The 20465-nt window shown below is 35.7% G+C and overlaps 3 protein-coding genes across 3 annotated transcripts; 2 read left to right on the forward strand and 1 right to left on the reverse strand.

The window, feature by feature from the left end:
• Positions 1 to 394: 394 nt before the first annotated feature.
• LOC113361288 (basic blue protein-like) lies at positions 395 to 1329 on the forward strand. The gene is made up of 2 exons (XM_026604576.1): positions 395 to 669; positions 928 to 1329. Exons 1-2 carry the CDS (start codon positions 495 to 497, stop codon positions 1125 to 1127), a joined length of 375 nt encoding a protein of 124 aa, XP_026460361.1. The 5' UTR covers positions 395 to 494; the 3' UTR covers positions 1128 to 1329.
• Positions 1330 to 2342: 1013 nt separating this feature from the next.
• Positions 2343 to 9648, reverse strand: LOC113356240 (actin-related protein 7-like). The gene is made up of 7 exons (XM_026599315.1): positions 9417 to 9648; positions 7724 to 7939; positions 6039 to 6180; positions 4889 to 5133; positions 3412 to 3595; positions 2987 to 3054; positions 2343 to 2773 (listed from the first exon to the last, which is right to left on the reverse strand). The coding sequence occupies exons 1-7, from the start codon at positions 9492 to 9494 to the stop codon at positions 2621 to 2623; spliced, it is 1086 nt and encodes a 361-aa protein (XP_026455100.1). The 5' UTR covers positions 9495 to 9648; the 3' UTR covers positions 2343 to 2620.
• An 8198-nt stretch (positions 9649 to 17846) lies between these two features.
• On the forward strand, positions 17847 to 19569 carry LOC113356241 (transcription factor MYB64-like). Its single transcript, XM_026599316.1, has 2 exons — positions 17847 to 18180; positions 18358 to 19569. The coding sequence occupies exons 1-2, from the start codon at positions 17976 to 17978 to the stop codon at positions 19407 to 19409; spliced, it is 1257 nt and encodes a 418-aa protein (XP_026455101.1). The 5' UTR covers positions 17847 to 17975; the 3' UTR covers positions 19410 to 19569.
• The last annotated feature ends 896 nt before the right edge of the window (positions 19570 to 20465 follow it).

Here is a 20465-nt window from a genome sequence, read left to right on the forward strand (position 1 = left end):
GATCTAAAATAAAATAACTAATTTTCAATATGTTTCCAGAAAAGGAAAAGAATAAAAAATTTACAATTTATTTTATTTTTTTGGTAAGAAAATTTTCACAATTTGAGTAAGTCCAATGGCCGAGAACGGAATACATGAAGAAAAAAAAGTTGGAAAACCTAAATTACCCGTTTTAATCATAATCATTCCCACTTCATTTGATGACTCTATTTTGAAAAATAGTAACCTCCTCAGTCCTCATTATGAGCGCCATAATAACGAGACATGGTCAAATATGACCTGCTCCCTGACCCTCCTCTATACAAAAACAAAGAGGATTGGGTTCCACCACGAGAACGCTTTAATGGATTCGTAACTGCATTCAGTGACACACCCTGTGCCTATAAAACCCCACACTCTCACTCCTTTACTTCATCCCATTCAATTATTACCATCACCAAGATCTCACTCACTACACACACAGTCCGGCAGCATTACTCTAACTAGTATTCATCATGGCCATGGGAAGAGGCAGTGCTGCAACAGTTTCAGTTTTGATTCTCTGTCTATTGGTGCTCCAAACTGAGATGGTTCAATCTGTCACCTACACCGTCGGTGGTGCTGGTGGTTGGACATTTAACACCGCTAAATGGCCTGCAGGCAAGCGTTTCAGGGCCGGTGATGTACTCGGTAACTGAACTCATCCTCTCAGTCTTGATTCTTTTTTTACATGCAGATTTTTTTTCTTCCAAAATAGTCATTGTCGTTGGTTTGTATTGCTACTAAAGTTGGTAATTCACTGTAAAATCGGCCTCTATCAGATTTTAGTGAAATTTTTTGTCCAAAACTTCCGAAAATGACCTTCCTTGTACCAAACTTTCAGTGAAGTAGTCCACTGTAGTTGATCTGGATGTTACTAACCTGACATTCTGTTTGTGTTTGATGCAGTATTCAACTACAGCCCTCAAGCCCACAACGTAGTTCGGGTAAACGCGTTGGGATACAGATCATGCAAGACTCCAAAGGGTGCACAAGTGTTCAGGTCAGGGAAAGATCAGATCAAGCTCCAGAAGGGTGCAAATTACTTCATCTGCAACTTCGTTGGTCACTGTGAATCCAACATGAAGATTGCTATCAACGCTATGTAATCTATTTTACAATAGTATGTTTCCATTTGCAAGCTGAGACATGCTGCTGCACTATGTTTTACGGATTAAGACTTAAGAAGAGTAGCTATAAAATGAATCAATCCCCACTACTAGGAGAGAAAGAGAGAGAGAGACTAGACTGTGTAGTCTATGAGCTAGATGAGTACTACTGATGAAATAAAATCTATTATTAAAGAAATTATGGCTGCTGTTTTTATTAATTTTCGCTGATCGAAAAAGAAGTCTTGTCTGGTATAAATGCGCATTTGACATGGCTTAGCTACCTATGCGGCTATGCTATTTACATTATCACCTTTCATGATTTCAGTTCAACCACAACTCAGATCAATAAGTTTTCATCCACCCAGAAGTCTCACCCACCAGTTTTTAAAAAAAAAGTCCCATAGGAGAAATCGGGGACTTCTATAACAGCTCAACTGAGACTAGTAACACAACCAAAAAGTAGAGTGAACCACTTTGTCAGCTTTATTTGTCAAAGTTTTGACCTGTATTTGACATAGATGAATTAGGCTGGTCCATGGCCAAGGGCACCTTTCAGAACAAAATCCCTACACCCTGAGAAGCAAGTTTCCTCAGGGCAGTTCACGAAGGTGTGGACCAACAATGTTTAATATTAGATGTGACTGTACTAAGATTAGCGTGCAATATGACACCACTGGATAGTGCTGGGGCAATTGTTTGGGCAGTGATCAAATTGGCATTAGAAACTCCAGCAAAGATAAACCGTTAAGGAATGCTGTCAGCGTAATCACAACATGGCAGGAACTTTTGCAACATTACGGACCCTCCACAGATGTGCACTTTGAGATCATACTGAAATTTGAAGAGATCTGCTTAGAGTTTGCCCAAGATTATGCTCCGGCGTTTGATAGAATTTTGCAGGAACTGTATGAGAAGAAAGTTTCGACCAAAGATGCAATTCTGTTATGGGAATTTGAAAAAAGAGGGCGCAGATGCATCTAATAAAAAATACAGTACTATTTGTTAATCAGTCAGAAACCCTTATGGAGCGGTTGAGAGGGCAGTAGTAGAAACAGATATGATGGTGATGATATTGTAACTGTTCTTCCTTTAGTCATCAACAACGCTTCAAAGATTTAGATAAAACTTTTTGCTTGTTCAAATAAAGTAGGAGATAGTGTCATAGCTTCTGAAATTTTTAAGAAATGGTTGTTAATTGCTTTTATATCTGAGTGACATTAAGCTTGACTAATCATGCATAAATACTGAAATTTACCATGGAACAAAACACTTCAACCGTCTAATATATTTTACAACATAACACATGTATATGTATGACATGTCTCCAACTGAAAAGGCCTTGTTCTCTGGTGAAAATCCTAGTGGTTAAACTGGAACAAATACTTTTCTCATCTAACTGATATAAAAGTTTGTTAATTGATATTCGACTTTGACGATACCTACTTAGCTCCTTACCCTCCCTAGGAAGCAAGGATGGATAGACAAATAATTTACAAGCACTTCCTATGAACAATAGATGGTCCAGTTTCATCATAGTCGGCTTTGGTAACATGTTGGTTTTGAGGGAAGACTACTTTGGCAAGTATGGCACCTCCCATCCACGCTGAATTCTTCGCCATGTTCTCAGGCATGTACTCCGGAGCCTGTTCATTGTTGACAACGCAAATTCCACATATGAAATTACTACTATATAAAGAAAGAGATGGGGAGACAAAATTAACCCATTAAGCAAAATATTGGGGTTTTGCAATTTATACCAACTATTTATAAAATAACACAAAAAATGTACTGCATTCGAAGGTTGGGAAGCTAAGAATCTTAAAATATTAATAGATTGGATTCGACAACAACGATACCTTAACAAGAGTAGGTCGAATAGCTGAAGAGCAGAGATTAGCTTCTTTTTGGAACCTCTCTTCAAAGCCTAGACAATAGAGCAGCACAAAAAAACATCAGTCCACAAGGCTGAGCTATTCTAATTTACTCAAATCTACATACTGATAAAGCACCTATGATGTTTAACACACTCCTATGTGAAAGCACACCGAAACTCCTCACATGTATATTGCGCATGATATATGTTAATAAAATCAATAAAGCCATCTATAGGACCAATAGACGATGTTAATAATTTCAACAGAAACTGATCATAGAACCTACAGTGCATGAATTTTTCCATGAAATTTTACGAACTTGAAAAAACCCATTCAACAGAGGCCAATACCTGAAGCAATAAACGTGCTGTGTTTATGCAATCAGGTGAAGTTAAAGAAGTACATACCAATCATAGACGCAGTGCCACCACAAACTACTGTGCTTTCCAATAGCTGACGGTGGTTTTCAGAAGATACATTTGAGATACAACGGACAAGCTGCTCAACAATCCCATGCTCCTCCAATCCTAATATAGATGGTTGGAATAGAGCCTCGCCAACAGTATACCTTTCTTTCTCTATGGTTATCACCTAAACCATTAAAATGAGTTAATAAATTTTCACACAAACAAAGACAGGCTGCGGTGAAAAGAACTATATTAACGTTCTACATTGGCTCATTGATCAACGATATTTTTTTTTTTTTTTGTGAAACAATAACCCAACCCTGTAACAGTAAATCTTCGGCACAATTATTAACACAAGCAACTCCCACATGGATACCTCCAATAGTTATCCTTCATTCTCTACAGTTATACTGAATTTTACATTTTTGATGATTCAAAATGTGTATTTTTTAGATTCCAGTATTTGTCTCACTCATTTCTCTTGGCTCAGAACATGCCTCCAATGATACTCTCTTTCTTAACGTTACTCCCCACTTTCCTCCCTCTCCACTAGTCAAAACTCTCCACTCCTTAAGATTTAAAGTCGGAAAGGCCAAGGTACTCTACAAAAAAAAGATGTAACTACATCCTTAAGCAAAAGGATATTAGATTCAATCAAAATGCTAACATTACCAGCTTCTTGGGGATCCCCGTATCGTGTGTCCCCGTATGGACACAGCCACACATACTCGGACACACCTAAAATACTTCTATCTTACTATAAACTAGGAAACAACTGAGAACTAAAGGTCACCTACCTCTAAGGAAGATTATAGTCGAAAACATGCATGTGTTAGCAGAAATACACTTGTGCAATTGTAAACAAGTGCAAAACAAATACAGTTGTGTGGTTTTCTCGTTTACATTTCTATATATATCTTAAAAATTGACGGTACTTCAACATATACCGCGGTGTCCCCGTATTATAGTTTTTCAGAATTGCCGTATTGGACACGCGGACACGCCGCTGTGTCAGACACCCATGGCGGTATTGGTGAAACCCAGATAACTGCCCCTTGGTTTAACATTTGAAAGGTTTCATTCAATTACTGCAGTTATAGGAGTACAAATGCTTATAATATTATTGTGTTACGAAGTGGCACAGTTTGAATTACGCATGTATGTTTAAGAACGATCTAACTGTTTCAGCAGACTGATGCAGAATGTCCCAATCTTTTATGTAAATCAAAAGAATCAATCAAATGAAGTTTAAAAGAGCTTGAGAAACACAGAAATGGACTGTTCTGCCTGGGATTGTCTGACATAACAGCAACAAGTTTCTAGATTCGCGATGCATGTGTGAACAATTTGAAATTCAATAAAACTTAAATGTGTTAATATAAAGTATTTCATACTAGTATATTCAGTTGGATGTCGCTTTCCCCATCTTTTATATTTTTGTCTTAATGCTATAAAAAAGAAATTATCATTAGCAAACCTGTCCATCTGGAAGCGTATGCTTTTCCCTCTGGCATGACTTCTGGGTTCCCTCGTAAGCAGCTTGATCTTCCGCGCAACATGCATATAGCTCTTTTAGCCTTTCAAGATCAGAAAGAGAGATATTTGTCCCAGGATTTGATTTTTGAAGCTCCTTGGCAAGTAAATTAGTCAAGTCAATACCCCCAATCTCAAATCTTTTCGAGGCAATATGTTGAACTGCACCTTCACACACTGGTGCAATATCTGGTAAAAAGAAAAACAAATTGTGTAGCACAAAACTATCAGCTCACCCAGCGGTAAATCTGCTTAATATTTCCACAGATATTAATCTAATAGGCAGTATGGTAAAGGTTACTCCAATTAGCTACTGAAACACAAACGGCCAGCATCTTTTACAATATTAATCGATCAACAAGATTGGTTACCTATTGTATTCAATACTAGAGATGTATCTTACTGTTATCCACAATACATTGATAATGAATTGGAGTTCAGAACAAAAAGATGAAAAATCGATATTTCAGTTATAATGGTCAATCATGAGAGGAAAAGACCAAGTAAGTTCAACAAGGAATTTTGCAAGACAATTACAGCAAAAAACAACGAATATTTTGAGAGAATAAAACTACAAACAATGGAGATTGTATACTAATTTAAAAGAGGGGAACCTAAGATCAAACTAAAGACACCTACGGAAACAAAAAACGCAGAGTAGCTACTACAGTTTTTAAGAGGTAAAAACATGATAAAAAGGCACTTGACCTTCAAGCACTTCAAAGCTAAACCCTGGTATAATTATGTTTCGAAAACCCTGAACTAAGAGCCCCAATGGTCAAGAACTTGGCTACTTTCACTGTTTTCTGAGGTACCCTTTTTTCTGGTGTGTTTTTCTCTAATGTTAGGATAATTTAAAAAAATTCACAAAATATAGTGGCAGTTCCTTCCCAATCTTATCAGGACCCAAATTAAGACTTTTCCATATTTTCTTCCTCAAAACAGTCAAATGTGCATCAAAGAGCTATCCCGGCCTATCATTGAAGCTAACTTGTGATCATTAACTCGATAGCCGAACTCAAGTATGAAAGTTAAGGAAACATATTTGCTTAGTTGTACACCATTACAAGTTCCAATTCGAAATGAGCTCTTACCTATCTTCCCATGCCCAATATCAACGGTGCAACCAGAAATGCGTCCCAGCGCATAGAGTGATAGCACTGCTTGTTCAGATGCATAAAAGCCCGAGATATTAAATGTTTCAAACATCAATTGCACCAAGCGTTCTCTCAGAGCCTATAAGTAAAAGTAAGCAAAACATTTCGGGGTGTGAATCTACTGATGAACATATAGAAAGCAAGCTTTTTACCAGCAAGAAAATTGCAGTAAGTACTCGCATGTATTATAATCATTAGAAAAACAACATAAACCTGTCTAACCTACAACTATATTAGAAATTCGAATGTTACCATGGACCATAATTAAATTCCTAGGATTAATTAGTTTTTCCCTTACTCTTCCCAGTTGCCTGGCCGTCCAGATTAGATTGTTTGCAAGTATTAGACTACCTTAATTTTTAAATAGCTTTGGCAAGAGCATAAGTTCTCTAAAAGAAAAATGAGTCTACCAAGCTGCCCTATTTAGTGGATATAGTCCTTTGATTAGTTTGGATATGTCTAACAATGACACTTTGTGTTTCAAAGTGGATTCACAGAGACATACTCATATCAGAGATCCGTGGACATGACACCAGCGTTGCTAGCCGTTAGAGTTTAATATATTTGCAATTTAGTTCTACAAAGCATGATTTAATAGAAGGAAAATGAATGAAAAACAAGAAGAAGACACATGGGTGTTTTTTCTTCAATCTAAGCATGGATGTCGTCATTTCAATCTACTACAAGAATGAAAGTACATTAATTTAGCTTGTATCATTGTTATATAGATGGAGTCATGTTGTTTAATCAATATAAAACTCATGTATACTTGTTGATTTTCCCGCTGTTTGAAGACCCCGTATCCACACTCTTACTGGTATCATTGTTACACAGGTTTATATGATTTATTTCCACAGCACGAAACAAATAAAATATAAAGGCACCATGAATTTTCCTCTGACATCTTATCTTAATTGTGCTCACTGAAGCTCTGGGGGTCAAACATTATGGAACCTAACCCGCAAGAATCCATCAATAAAATATTTCAATGTCCAATGAACATATTTGCCTAATGATTCCTACGACAATACGAAAAAGTGCAGGTGCAACTCAATCGATGATCATCCTACCTGATGGCAATTCTTAGCATATTGCATGCTCAATGTTCCTACTAGGACATTTAAATGATTGCCCGTGTTTACAACAGATGCAGGGCATACTGTGCTCCTTCAGTAATTTTTTCTATGTAGGAAGTTTCACTAGTTTTGATTCTTTAGGAGGGAGTTTCAGTTCTTCGTTTTGTGTTTCTTTTCTTCGCAATTCTTTCTAGCACATAAGTGAGTCTCAGAAGGCAGAATTTTATTATTTTCTTAGCATTTATAAGAAAGAGTGTTAAGTTTTAACCTAGACTCGATTATCTGGGTCGTATTGTTCCAAACTTTTGTCCTATCTGTTCGACTGCGAGTATTAACTTTGAAGAAACCCATAAAAATTAGTTGGTAGTCCTAGATCAGATCAATCACTACTGCTGCTACGCGTACATTTGGCTGTGCACAACTGCTGTCACATGTATTAGCATTTTCTTTTTAAAGCAAACGAAAAAAGAATCAAGTCCCTGGAACTAACAAAGACCAAACATTCCTTAGATAAACCCGAACAAAGGAAGGATAAGACTTGCTAACCTTTGGTGTTAAAAGCGGATCTGTAAACAAAACCTGTCCCTCATTTCCAATCTCCCACCCAAGACCAGTATAAAGAACATGGTGTAGCAAGTCTTCCATAGCATCCCAGTCCCGAATAAAACCCCTCACTACTGGATCAATTGTGACATCGTCCACAACAGGAATATCACTTAATACGCCATCTTCAGGCATATGTTTCATTTGAGTAGGGATTATCTGTATAACATTCAGCAAGTATTAGAAAATGGTATTCAATGAACAGCTTTACACGATAATGTAACCAAAAGACAGTGCTCTATCAGAGGAACTGAAGTTCGGGAGGGTGAAAAAGGATGCAGTAATTTTAGAGCTGTAGATAACAGAAGTACTGCTTCACATACAGACAGACACAGAAAGAATCAATTTGTAGATGGACACATCCCAAAAGTGCGATATTTGATGGAGGCTGTCCTAATTGAAGTTAACAGAAAACCATCAGTTTTTCCCAACTATAAACACCTTAAAAGTCTTGTTAACATTGTAGGTTAACTACACAACCGCATTTAAAACCACTCTCAAATTACGCCGATCAAGGTTCCCCACCGACTCTCGTGATCAATATTTTTCTTCCTAACAAATAATTACTAGGCCCAGGTATATGACACATTGACACTCATTGAATCAAATACCCAGTTTGCAAGCAGTATGGCAAAATCATTTTTCTACAAAAAAAAGCTTCAGATACAACTTCATCAACATGTTAGTCATTATTTACTAAATGACAATGGAAGTTCTGGACAAGTCAAAGATACCCTGCGGTGATAAAATGGGAATGTGGTCTTTTTACTTATGTTGATGTCCATATATTTTTCTCCTCAAGTGTCCTATCCTGGGTCTCTTCTTAAGACTTTCTCCAATAGTTTCTGAGCAGCAAGATTTCTCCGAGTCACACCACAAACAGGTCCAAAACCTAGTTGACATCTACACCCCATTTGCTGATTCAATCGAAACTTCTAAACATCACTCATTCGCCCTCAGCAACCTTCCCTGACTCATGATGTTGAAAATGCTGCTCTAGTCAGACTCGTTAGCGTGCTAATATTCTTGGTCAACACCTAAGGGAAGCAATTCCCAGCAATATTGCTGGCCATGTCAAAATTACTCGTATTCCAATACCAGATCTTTTTTCCAAAACCAAGACAAGACAACCAAAATGCAACTAAAACGGCCAACTCCAAATTCGTGTAAGTGGGTGACTTTAAGACTTGCTCTTTGGAAACTATCCATGTTCTTAGTTTGATTTTCAGTCCACCAGTTACTCAGGATTCTAGCAATATACATGAGTCAAGGTTTACACACCATTACAATAAGTCTATATGCGTATCCAGGAGATCAAATTGAATCCAAAATTGGGTTTACAAAAGGAGACAAAAATCTACAAGAACAGAGTTGCAAGAGTAACTCCTTATCTAAACAATATGCAAGACTGTAAACAATAGTTGAACTAGAAAATGTTTCGCCACATCCTAATATCCCTAAATTCACAAGCGAGACCTAGAAACATTTAAATTGCACCTGCACTTAATAGACCTAATTTTCTAGGGTTACCTTTTTCTAACTTTAACAAAGAAATGTAACTCATAAGTTAAAATCGTTATCTTCCTTTAAAAAAGAACTGGGAAAGTTCAAAAGAGGTTAGAGAGAGAGAGAGAACCATGGTGGGAGCTTGATCTGGAAGTGCGAAACCTGCTTTGAGTAGCTTTGAGCCGGCATCAATCACCACTGCCTCCATTGCTTCAGAGGAAAAATAAGTCCACGAGGGTTTTGTGTTGGATTTGGGAGATAATTACCAGTGGGGTTTAACTTCGTTTCCCCCTCGTTTCCAGTAGGCGGGAACCTAGTCTGATCCCAACCCAACTTTCTTTTTAATTGATCGAAAGATGTTCGCTTTTCCGTATTTCAAATCTTAAATTTTCTCGATGGCCCTTGGTCTTGGACCGTCCTGCTGGACGTGGTATCTTGTGCGGTCGGAGAGTGACTGTGTGGGTGCCCAAAATTCTCACAAATGACTCCTGGTTTGGCAGTTGGCACTACCCTAAGGATTTTTTGTTTTGACAACTGAATTTTAGAGTTTTCAATCCTGTGGTGGGAACCAACAAAAGCCTAATAGCGTGTTTGGATATAAATATGTTTCTCATTTCGGCTTCTTCAGAAGTAGAAGTCGGAAGCAGAAGTCGGAAGCAAAAACATTTTGTTTCACAAAAAATTAATTTTTCTGTTTTTGGAAGTCATTCTGAAATTGTTTCCCAAACTAACTTTTGACTTTTTTGTTTCCAAAAATAAAAAAACAACTTCTGAATGTGTTCCCAAACGCGCTATAACTAATGATCGGCTTCTTTATTATTTTATTTTTTACTGGCAAAAGAAAATAATACTAAACATTAGGTTTGATATAAATTTTTAGTCAGATTTACTAGTAGATAATCTGGGGGCACATGTCACCATTCTCCAACATTACATAAAGCACAGACAGATTTGGCAAGAATATCGGATGTTTTATTGCACACTTTAGGAACATAAGTACACTTCCAGTTACATCGTTGTTTACACAAGTGACCACACATTTTAACGGAGATCCAGATTGCCAAGGTGGAGCCAAACCAGTATTGATAGACAGAACTAGACTTTTACAGTCAAAGATCACTTGATTCCAATTTGGAGGTTTAGCCCACTTACTAGCTTCTAGCTAAGCCAAGTTTCATCTCGATGAGCATAAACTACTTCCCTAAGAACTCCCTTTTCTGCGACATATGTCCATGCAGAGTTTCTTGTTAACATTGCAATACCGACTAGAGAGAAAGATTTTCCAAAAAAACATCTACGATAACTTTTAAAACATCTGCTAGTGGAGGAGTTCAATGCCGTTTCTTGGGACTTTTCGTCACAAGAAGAAAATGCAATATTAGCTAAATACTTAAAAAGTTGGAGTAGAATAGAATTACGATTAACAGTTGCATGCTGAAAGATCACTTGGCATCTATACTTACAAATATGCCAACTTGTTTTTGTGAAACCACAAATCGAAGGATAATCTAGACTAAAATTAATAGCAGAAGCCGAAGAAGTCCATGAAACAATTCATTTATGAAGAGTACAATGCTATTGAATGTAATGATAATGCTGGGGCAGACAGGCTCTCCATATAGCTTTGACAAAAGGGCCACTGAAGAAAAGGTATTCATATCTTGTAAGTGATGTGTATTACGAATTTGACATAAGTTACCTCTGACAGGGATTGCATTACGAATGAGTTTCCAGAAAAGGATTTGCAACTTTTAAGGTATTTTTAGTTTCCAAAACTAACCAAAAAAAGGTTTTGGAAGAAGAAGGGGGTTAGTGGTGAACTTATAATATGACACAAGTGATGGCAGGTATAAGTAGTGATGAAGTTACCAGTTGAATTTATAGGTCATACTAAAATGTTTTCTGGATGTAACTGTTGATATAAAACTCAAGAGATGAGAAAAAGCTAGCATAAAAGAGATAGATTTCATTGTGATGTATCTGAATATATAAGCTTAGAAACCCATTGAAGATTATTAGTATATGATCATCCCGTTTATATAATGTTGTAATTTCACTCGGAATCCCATATATTGATGGAATCACTATTCGCCACATGTCATTTACCATGTTGAATAACTTGGATACCATGAGTTAATCTCTGTCAAATCCAACTAAAATTTTTAATGGCTGAAGGAGGATCTTACTTTAAATCATAAAAAGAAAAATATTTACTCTTTCCCAAGCTAATTTTGCTAGCATCGCTGAGTTGTAATGAGCTAATTGTTTCAAACCTAAACCTCTTAACCTTTTTGGAAGTATCATTTTTCTCTAAGAAATAAAACATTTATTATCGTGATAAGGAGAATAGTTCCACTAATTGTTTTCTCTTTTGCACTTATAAGGACTTCAAGCTCACCAACTATTTGGACCTAAAAAACTTATCTTTCGTAGGAAATAAAAATCAAAGTCCTGATATTTGGGAGGCATAAGCTCTAGATTTTGTTTGTTAGTTGGCAAAGGAATTAAGATTTTAAACTGACTTGAATTCCTCTATCGTAATATGATTTACAATTTCACAGAAAGTGAATATGTTATAGATCATTCTGATTTTCGTAATGAAATTTTCATATTGCCTTTCTACTCGCTAGCTTGTTTTAGTGAGATATCGACTGTCTCAACGAAGTCTCAGGGGTCTTAGCGGGCTTCTTGGTTGGGTCTTGTCTTGCCGGGATTGAAATACTCGTCTCGGTTATGGACCGAGACCGAGAATCTCAATGAGATTTCGGTCATCTCAATCGAAATTGACTTCATTGAGTGCGATAAAAAATATCTTTTGGAGCAAGGAAAATTCCAAGTTACCTCTCGGTGAGATAACAATAACCTTGATCCCATTTAAGGAAAAAAAACAACCAATTGCAGGATCAACGAGGTTAGAAAAAAGAAAAAATAATTGGCAAAAGTAAAAGCCTACGTCATAATTTCAAAAAAAACAAAATCTCAAAAACAAATTACATGTAATTGCAAATTAAGAAGATGAAAAGGACCAAACGATTAACCTATCAGTAAAATGGCTCCGTGAGAAGGTGAGTGATTTTCATTCAATATTTTATTGTTTTGATTGATTTTTTTAGATTTATAATCAAAAATTAGATTTCAATTTCAATTACAGGATAACAGGCGATAGTCGGTATAGACTATATGATGAACACATTGCCGGTTGTGGATTCGATATAGAAAATTTTATTTGAATTCAACGCCGACTCCACGGTAGGCTTTTTTTTTTTGCATGTTAGGAATCATCATTGATTTTGTTAATGAAAGCCATGCCAAAAGAGGTACCAATTCTCTAATATGAGATTGGTTTCTGTCGGCATAGTCCATTGAATTTTGAGTATGCCCACTGTTGCATTACACCATTCGACACCGATAAGAAATTTGTACCTACTGCCAACTTTTAGCAAATTTCTCTGAATTTACCATAGTCGGCATACTCGAAACAAAAATATTCAATGTTGGTTTTTGATTATCCAATGCTGACTCTTGTTGTCCTAATATATACTTTTTTTTTCATTTCATTGTCGTGATGTGATTATAATAGTGGTAAGAAAAGTTCGTTGATCAAACTTGTAAAAGTTGATTTTAGACCTTTTAAAAAAAATTAGATAAAGATGAAATCAAGATTAAAAGAATACCGAGACTAAGATTCCATTATATACCAAATTTCAAAGTAATTTAATTCAGTAATTATAATTTTGCAATTCATACAATCAATTTGATTCTAAAATATTGCAACAAGTAGATTTTCAAAATAACAATTGTAAATCGAAAGTATGGGATATCAAAAGCCCTAAGCTAAACATATACCATCAATAAAAATCACAATTGCTTAACAAAAATCATTATATCAAAGCAAATAATCATAAAGAATTGCATTAAATAAATAAGAAATACCACTTTTTCATTGTGAAAATAGCTTCCTCTGTCGTCCGACAATGGGGTTTAGCTCCTTATGTCGGAAACACGCTCAAAACATATATTCATGGCTCAGAGTGTTTGCAAATGATGAAAAAGAGAGAAAATAAATAAAACTAGGAATTCACAACGTATATAAGCGTTGTAAACCTACTATTACAGAAGGAATAGTAAGATCTTTCGGAGAAGCGACTGTCGTTTATATAAGAAAAAGTAACGTTTAATTAACGACAGTCTTCAACAGATTTTTGTTATTCGTGTTCTTCCTCTAGCAGTAGCAGAAAAATATTATTATAACTCGATTTTTCTCATTCTTTTTGCTCCCACAACTCTATGTAAACCCTTTTGTAATCTGGCGACAGTTAAGAAATATATTCTCGTGAATATTTTCTTTCCTTTTTTTCTTTCTCACGCATTAAATTGTTGTTGACACATTCCAAACATGTTGATATACGTCTAAGATTGAGTCAAACATGTTGTAGCCTCATGCAATCCTCCAAAAAATACCAGAAATCCCGAGAATAGCTCTCCATGTAAATACTTGCCTGTTTTACTTCAAATCGATGATCTAGCCCAACTTAATTGAATCAATCACCTATACCAACAGATTTTTATTATTCGTTCGTGTTCTTCCTCTAGCAGTAGCAGAAAAACATTACTATAACTCGATTTTTCTCATTCTTTTTGCTCCCACAGCTTTCTGTAATCCCTTTTGTAATCTGGTCATAACTTGACAGTTAAGAATATTCTCGTGAATAATTTGTTTCCTTTCTTGCCTTCTCACGCGTTAAATTGCTGCTGACACACTCCAACCATGCTGATATACGTCTAAGATTGAGTCAAACATGTTGTAGCCTCATGCAATCCTCCAAAAAATACCAGAAATCCCGAGAATAACTCCTCATGTAAATACTTGCCTGTTTTACTTCAAATCGACGATCTAGCCAAATTTAATCAAATCAATCACCTATACCAACCCCGTTAACCCAATCAAGTCAAACCCAACAGAAATTTGCGATTGAGTCTTTCCCAACCCAGCCCAAAAATCAAACCCTAACTCTGCCGGTTGAAAGAAGATTTTCCCGCTAATAGAGTGCCCCTATCCTATCCGACGTCCCTTTAGCAGTCGTCCATGGGCGCCTCTAGTATCTTTTTGGGTTCCTTTATCACTTTTTCGAGCTAATTTTTGCTAAAATGTTTATTTCCCAAAAGCACCTAGCTACATACACATAAAACGCCATAATAAGTACAAAAATGAGCGCTAACAATATGTAGAATTGAGACAAATCAGACACAAAAATGTGTTTATCACTCGGTTTATAAATTTTCTTTGTGTTCTTTGCCCACTTTCTCTTGAATTTATTTTTTTCTCTTCCAATTTTTCTTCCGGTGATAGTTGGCTTATGCGAATTTCCTCCTCAAGTGATTCTTTCCTTAAATTCTTAATATCCCTCATTGGTGGTTCAATAACCTTATGAAAATATTTTTTTCACATTGTTCACTACATGGAATGCACAAAGGAAATATTGTGCATCCGGAAAAACATCACTACTCGCGGTTATTAATGCGTCTTCATTATCAGTTATTATGACCCTTGGAAGATAATTTTTCCGAAAGATTAACTTCAACTGTTGTGATCCCAAAAATAATTATAATCATTCTCATCTTTCATAAAACACCAAGCCAACTTGAATGTTACCTTGTCCGATGTATAACCCACGATGTTGAACAAGGACATATGATATTTATTTGTCTTGTAAGTGTAGTCCATCATAATATTTGGAAAGAATGATTGAGCCAATTGCACCATCAACGGATGAACAATGATTTAAAGAATCTTACTATACATCCTAATTTATTCTTTGTCTTTGTAGTTGTAGTTGGTGGATAACTTTAGAAATTCTTGCATAACCGACCTATTGCCATTCATATCTTCTTATGGTTTCTTGCGCACTATAAATTGTACTTAATTAAGGAAAACATGTTAGTTTTATCTTTCGCCTCGATCCCGCTGAGCATTTGACTGTGCGCAGTGGGTGTTTTAGTAAAACCTCTTTACTTCCTCAAATTCATGAGGTTTTAGCTTTACAACATACGTTACTTTTCAAATTGAATACAAGCTTGAAGGGGAATCCATCCTTCCTCGTAATATACTTGTATACCATATTAGTCTTCTTTGGATATACATAATCCTTTCTCTTGTGGCTAACTTACTCCCCACCTCTCTCGCAAGCCATATCAAACCGATTAGATTTCCTTGATTTTACTAATAATACACACTTATTCTTGAGAGTCGTATTTATAACCCACTTAATTGCCTCATCTTTTGAATTACAAATCACTTGATAACTGTTCAGAAGTATCTGAACCCAATTCTTGCTCAAGATTAAGATTTTCACTATGATGAAGTACAATCTAATCAAATAAAAAAAAAGTCAAAATATAATAAACAGTCGGCATACTTAGAAACTCATACAATATCGACTGTTCAACAGTCGGCATAGGCTGTGACTCATAGATATATGTCGACTGTACTATTGGAAATAGTTGGCATACCCAAAAAAAATATTCTATGACAGTCGGCATTACACAAATTTGGCTTCTATAACGGCACATACCCAAAATTACTGGCCAATATCAAGGGACAATCGACATAGTTTGCGAAGATTTACTTAATGCCGACTGTAGAACCAACAATACGAATTATTATAATTTTCCAACCCTGCTGACTGTCCCAGATGTTTGCACAGCTAAATGATGATTACCAACCGATTATTTATATTTAACATTTCCTTCATCATGTATCTATGTCGATTGTGGGTATGTTTCTTCATTTTCCTTGCGAATCAAACCAAAAATAACCACGTTTAACCTCATTTAGACTTATACATGATTATTCAGAGTACTTGTATCATTAGTTTCTTCATTTCCTTGTGTGGCTCCACTTGTTCCTTCATTTTCATATATGTCCTAATTGAACCTTGATTTAAGGTTTTTTCATGTATGAAATTTTGATTCTCTACAAAAGATTGCAATTGAGAATCCTTATTAAAATCAATGCAAGAATCGTCTTCTTTGTGAGATGAGAATTCTCCGACATCAATTCCTCACTAGAATCTCTAATTTCTCTTAAAGTTACCAAAATCCTTCTTCTTCTCTCTGCATTCTATAATTAACACTTCAAAAAAAAATCAAATCTTATGTTTAATCTTAACAAATTAAAATATTAACTAGTTAATCTTAATAAACTAGTCTAATTAACAACTAGCTAGTCAAGGATAATTTAACCGCTACCAAAATTATTTGGATAAGAGCTTCTTAAATTTATATTACTTCATATTATCCTGTTTTTTTCATCCCCAAATTTGTGGGTATTCCCCAAACGTAGGTTCATTTATTTGTCATCAGACTAAAAGAATAATTCTCAGACCACTGTTCAAATAACATCAATTAACTGCCCGATTAATCCATGCACACTTTCCTAAAGGAGTGTTAAATTTACTGGTTTAGTTGGTTTCACTACCTTGATCTTGTTAAGAATTTCTTCTCCCAGTACATAACTAATAAAATTAAATCTGATGATGTTACATGAACGTTCTTTAAAAAGTGTTCTATTCACAAAATCAGATTCAACCCAGTATATATGAAAATGTTTTTCTAGGAAGTCATTTTATGTGTAGTCATAGTTATTCCAAAAGGTTCTTACAAGTGTTAAACTAATGTTGTTCACAAAAAGGTTTACAATCCCGATAAAAGTGGTCAAATTGGTTGATTCTAAAGTTGGTTCCTCGTAAAAAAGAACCTCTTTCTGATTTAAGTAAAAACTCGTAATGGTTACGCATTACCACTTGCCAGCGAGTAACCATTACCAATTGAATAACTTTTTCTTTTTTAGATTATTTATTATACCAGTTCTTACCTTTTCAGTCATATTAAATAATCATTACGCGTTTTTCAATATTTTTTATTTTTGTTTTATCTTTAATTCTGGATAGCTAATAGCTAGGCGTTCTCGATTGTTTTCATTCACAAATATAAAAGCTAATGCATTCCAATGTCTGATGTGGCATGTGTAGTTTTAGAGGAATTCTAACCGAAAATATCTAGGTAATGAGATTTAATTTCTTTTACGTGCTTCATTGCTAACATTAATTCCTACAAGAAATTGTAGGGCACAACTCTTTGCCAGATTAGAGCTATACATGTGCAACTTGATATCTAATTTTCCTATTCAGTAATTGGCATAATACTATAAACTAATAATCAGTAAAACTAACAAGTTTTGGAAATCTGGTAATGCCTCAAATTGGTGTTTGTTGATAGGGAAAGAAAGATGTTAAATTTAATCAAGGAGGTTAGAAAAATAGGTGAGAAGGATTAATTGAGGGTGATTGTTTATTGGCCAGTAGCTACATATTTTCATTTTTAGAAGTAATTAAATAAATGTCCATGTACAAACATAATATACCTATAGCTAGAGAGGGATGGTATATTGCTCATCATATTCATATCGTGTAAAACCAACAAAAGTGACTTCTCATCTACAACCACTTTCTTCTTCATCATCTTCTTCTTCTTTTCTTCTAAACATTGTTATATAAATATTAACTAAGCCACCCAGGTGTGATCCTATTATCATATAATCTTCATCAAGGTCAGAAGTGTACGCATGTAAACAATTGGGCGAGCAGAATAATAAAATCCAACAATCATCATCGATATAGATTGAAGATATATGGAAGCAGATACAGTATCATCATCTGTTGGAGGCCGTAGTAGTACCAGCCGCGGGAATAATAATAATATTGATGATCTGACTAACAAAAGTTGCCCAAGAGGTCACTGGAGACCCGCTGAAGATGAGAAACTAAGACAACTAGTTGAGCAGTATGGCCCTCAAAACTGGAATTCAATTGCAGAAAAACTTCAAGGAAGATCAGGTAGATAGAGATCTATCGATCGAATCATTCAGTACTAATTGTTATTACTATATACATATTGATGCATGCACATGCTTTTTTAAGCTTTCATGTCTTCTATATATGTGGTATATATTACCTATATTTCGATATTATACAAAGAATTTAATCGGTTTGTTTGATTGCTTAATTATATAGGGAAGAGCTGCAGATTGAGATGGTTTAACCAATTAGACCCACGAATTAACAGAAGACCCTTCTCAGTGGAAGAAGAAGACAGGCTTCTTGGAGCTCATCGCGTTCATGGAAACAAATGGGCTCTGATTTCCCGGCTCTTCCCTGGTAGAACAGACAACGCTGTCAAGAATCATTGGCATGTCATCATGTCTAGAAAACAAAGAGAACGATCCAAATTACTGTACGGTTCAAAGGGATCCTCATCATCTAGTAGTATTAATTATTATGATAAAAGTAATGGTTTTGTAGGAATATACTCATCACTAAGATCTAGTCACAACAATGATCTATATAACTGCTCAAATGAATTCCAATATGAAAACAGTTGTAGCAGCCGTGGGATCAATATTGAATTCCGAGAGAGGCACAAAGATATGGACAGCAGCGATGAACATGAAGCGCTTGAAATCTTCTGGACGGGCACATCACTTTCGGATAAGTCAGTACAGCCTTCTTGGGTTTTTCCTGCAGGACCAACAGGTACTGTCTACTCGCAACAGAAACATTTGATGAATAGATTAGGTAATGGTGGAGGATCATCAACAGTAGTAGTAAGGGATATATTTCGCAGTTCCACTTCTAGTAATGCTTGTCGTATCATGGAGATGCCATCGTCATCACATGGTTATAATGGCGACCGTTCATCAGCACTTCATCAGTGTTATAATTTATCAAAGTATTCTTCTTCATCAATGTATGGGCCGGGATACAGGAGTTTAGGTGCAGCAATTACTGAACCGGGCAACTTTGTCAGAATGTCACATCCCGCTGGCGAGCTCCCCACAAGTAATCTTGGTGATGGTACGGGTTTACGTTTTGGAAGTAATAAGAAATTAACCAATAAGCAGGATATAGTTCATTTAGGCCATAATCGTTCATACGAATGTCCGAGGTTGAGCATGTCATACCAACTGCAAGAGCAATTAGGGGATCCTCATGATGAATCCGCAGTGGAACAAAAAGAGGTGCCTGCTTTTATAGACTTTCTTGGAGTTGGTATCTCTTTGTCTTGATGATATTTCTAGCTTGAAACAACTAATGTCTTATGTTCCTCTAGCTCGAGAATATTTAGTTGAAATCTTATTCGGTAGTATTAATATAGTTTTCCGTTGATGTTTGGGAATCTCGCGCACCAAATACTATACATATAAGAGTACTGTTCTTATTTACTTACAAAAGTGTTATCTGCCGTGATGGTAAGCGCCTGTGGAGATCTTTTGCGGTTCTAACATTATAACGACCGCACACGAAGAATTTGCTTCGTTGGTTTTCTTTTTCTTTCTAAACGGAAAAACCTACCTAGTTAGGTAAATGTTCTTCTGTTGTGCATACATTATCGGCCTACACGTGATAATGACCGATAAAATTCATAGACACGAGTCATGTCCAAACCCCATTTTTCAAACATTTCTTTAAGAAAACAAACCAAAATTCAAACTCGGATGGCTGGTGTGAGAAGTTCATCGAGGCATAAGAAAACCATCATGGTATGGAGAAGAGATGGCATATGTACATATGGGCTATGGCTATATCACTATTCTAGTGCTAAGCATTGTAACCGACACAGTGGATATTGGAGATTTTACGGTATTCGTCGCAAAATTTAGTTTGAGAATGGGTTAAAAGGACTTGGTTGTTTTTGGCGGGCGAATGCATAATGAAACATCCCAAGTTTCAAAGTCTTATATCGACTAATTAAAGATATGTATTTCGTGTTAAGAGGAAGCTCGTCTCTGTACTTAACTAACCAAACTGATCAATATGCACATTTCCTAGTCAAAGAGATTACCTATATAATTATTTAATCGATTCTTTAACTGTCTAAGTTTTCATAAAGAAGGAAACCTATGTTTCAATCTTGTTTAGTTTGTAGTACATTAATTCTATATGTTAACCCTCTATTTACTCTTTTGCATAGACAATAAATGCTACCAAGAAATTCAGTTACCTGGACAAACAAGTTTTAAACATCAAAATGTCAATTGTACGTCTTCTTCATAGCAAACCCAAATCCGAAAGAATATATTTCTTACTCTACCAATTGATTAAGAAAGTATTAACAAACATCT

Source organism: Papaver somniferum, chromosome 3, assembly GCF_003573695.1.
Source record: "Papaver somniferum cultivar HN1 chromosome 3, ASM357369v1, whole genome shotgun sequence".
NCBI lineage: Eukaryota > Viridiplantae > Streptophyta > Magnoliopsida > Ranunculales > Papaveraceae > Papaver > Papaver somniferum.

What these genes read in the sequence shown, in the direction of transcription:
- LOC113361288 (XM_026604576.1), top strand. Translation starts at nt 495, where the DNA reads ATGGCCATGGGAAGAGGCAGTGCTGCAACAGTTTCAGTTTTGATTCTC. An exon ending in CAGGGCCGGTGATGTACTCG is followed by an intron (nt 670 to 927) that starts GTAACTGAACTC and finishes TGTTTGATGCAG; the next exon opens with TATTCAACTACAGCCCTCAA.
- LOC113356240 (XM_026599315.1), bottom strand. Translation starts at nt 9,494, where the DNA reads ATGGAGGCAGTGGTGATTGATGCCGGCTCAAAGCTACTCAAAGCAGGT. An exon ending in CAGATCAAGCTCCCACCATG is followed by an intron (nt 7,940 to 9,416) that starts GTTCTCTCTCTC and finishes AATGTTATACAG; the next exon opens with ATAATCCCTACTCAAATGAA. An exon ending in ATACGCTTCCAGATGGACAG is followed by an intron (nt 3,596 to 4,888) that starts GTTTGCTAATGA and finishes TTAATGGTTTAG; the next exon opens with GTGATAACCATAGAGAAAGA.
- LOC113356241 (XM_026599316.1), top strand. Translation starts at nt 17,976, where the DNA reads ATGGAAGCAGATACAGTATCATCATCTGTTGGAGGCCGTAGTAGTACC. An exon ending in AAAACTTCAAGGAAGATCAG is followed by an intron (nt 18,181 to 18,357) that starts GTAGATAGAGAT and finishes TTAATTATATAG; the next exon opens with GGAAGAGCTGCAGATTGAGA.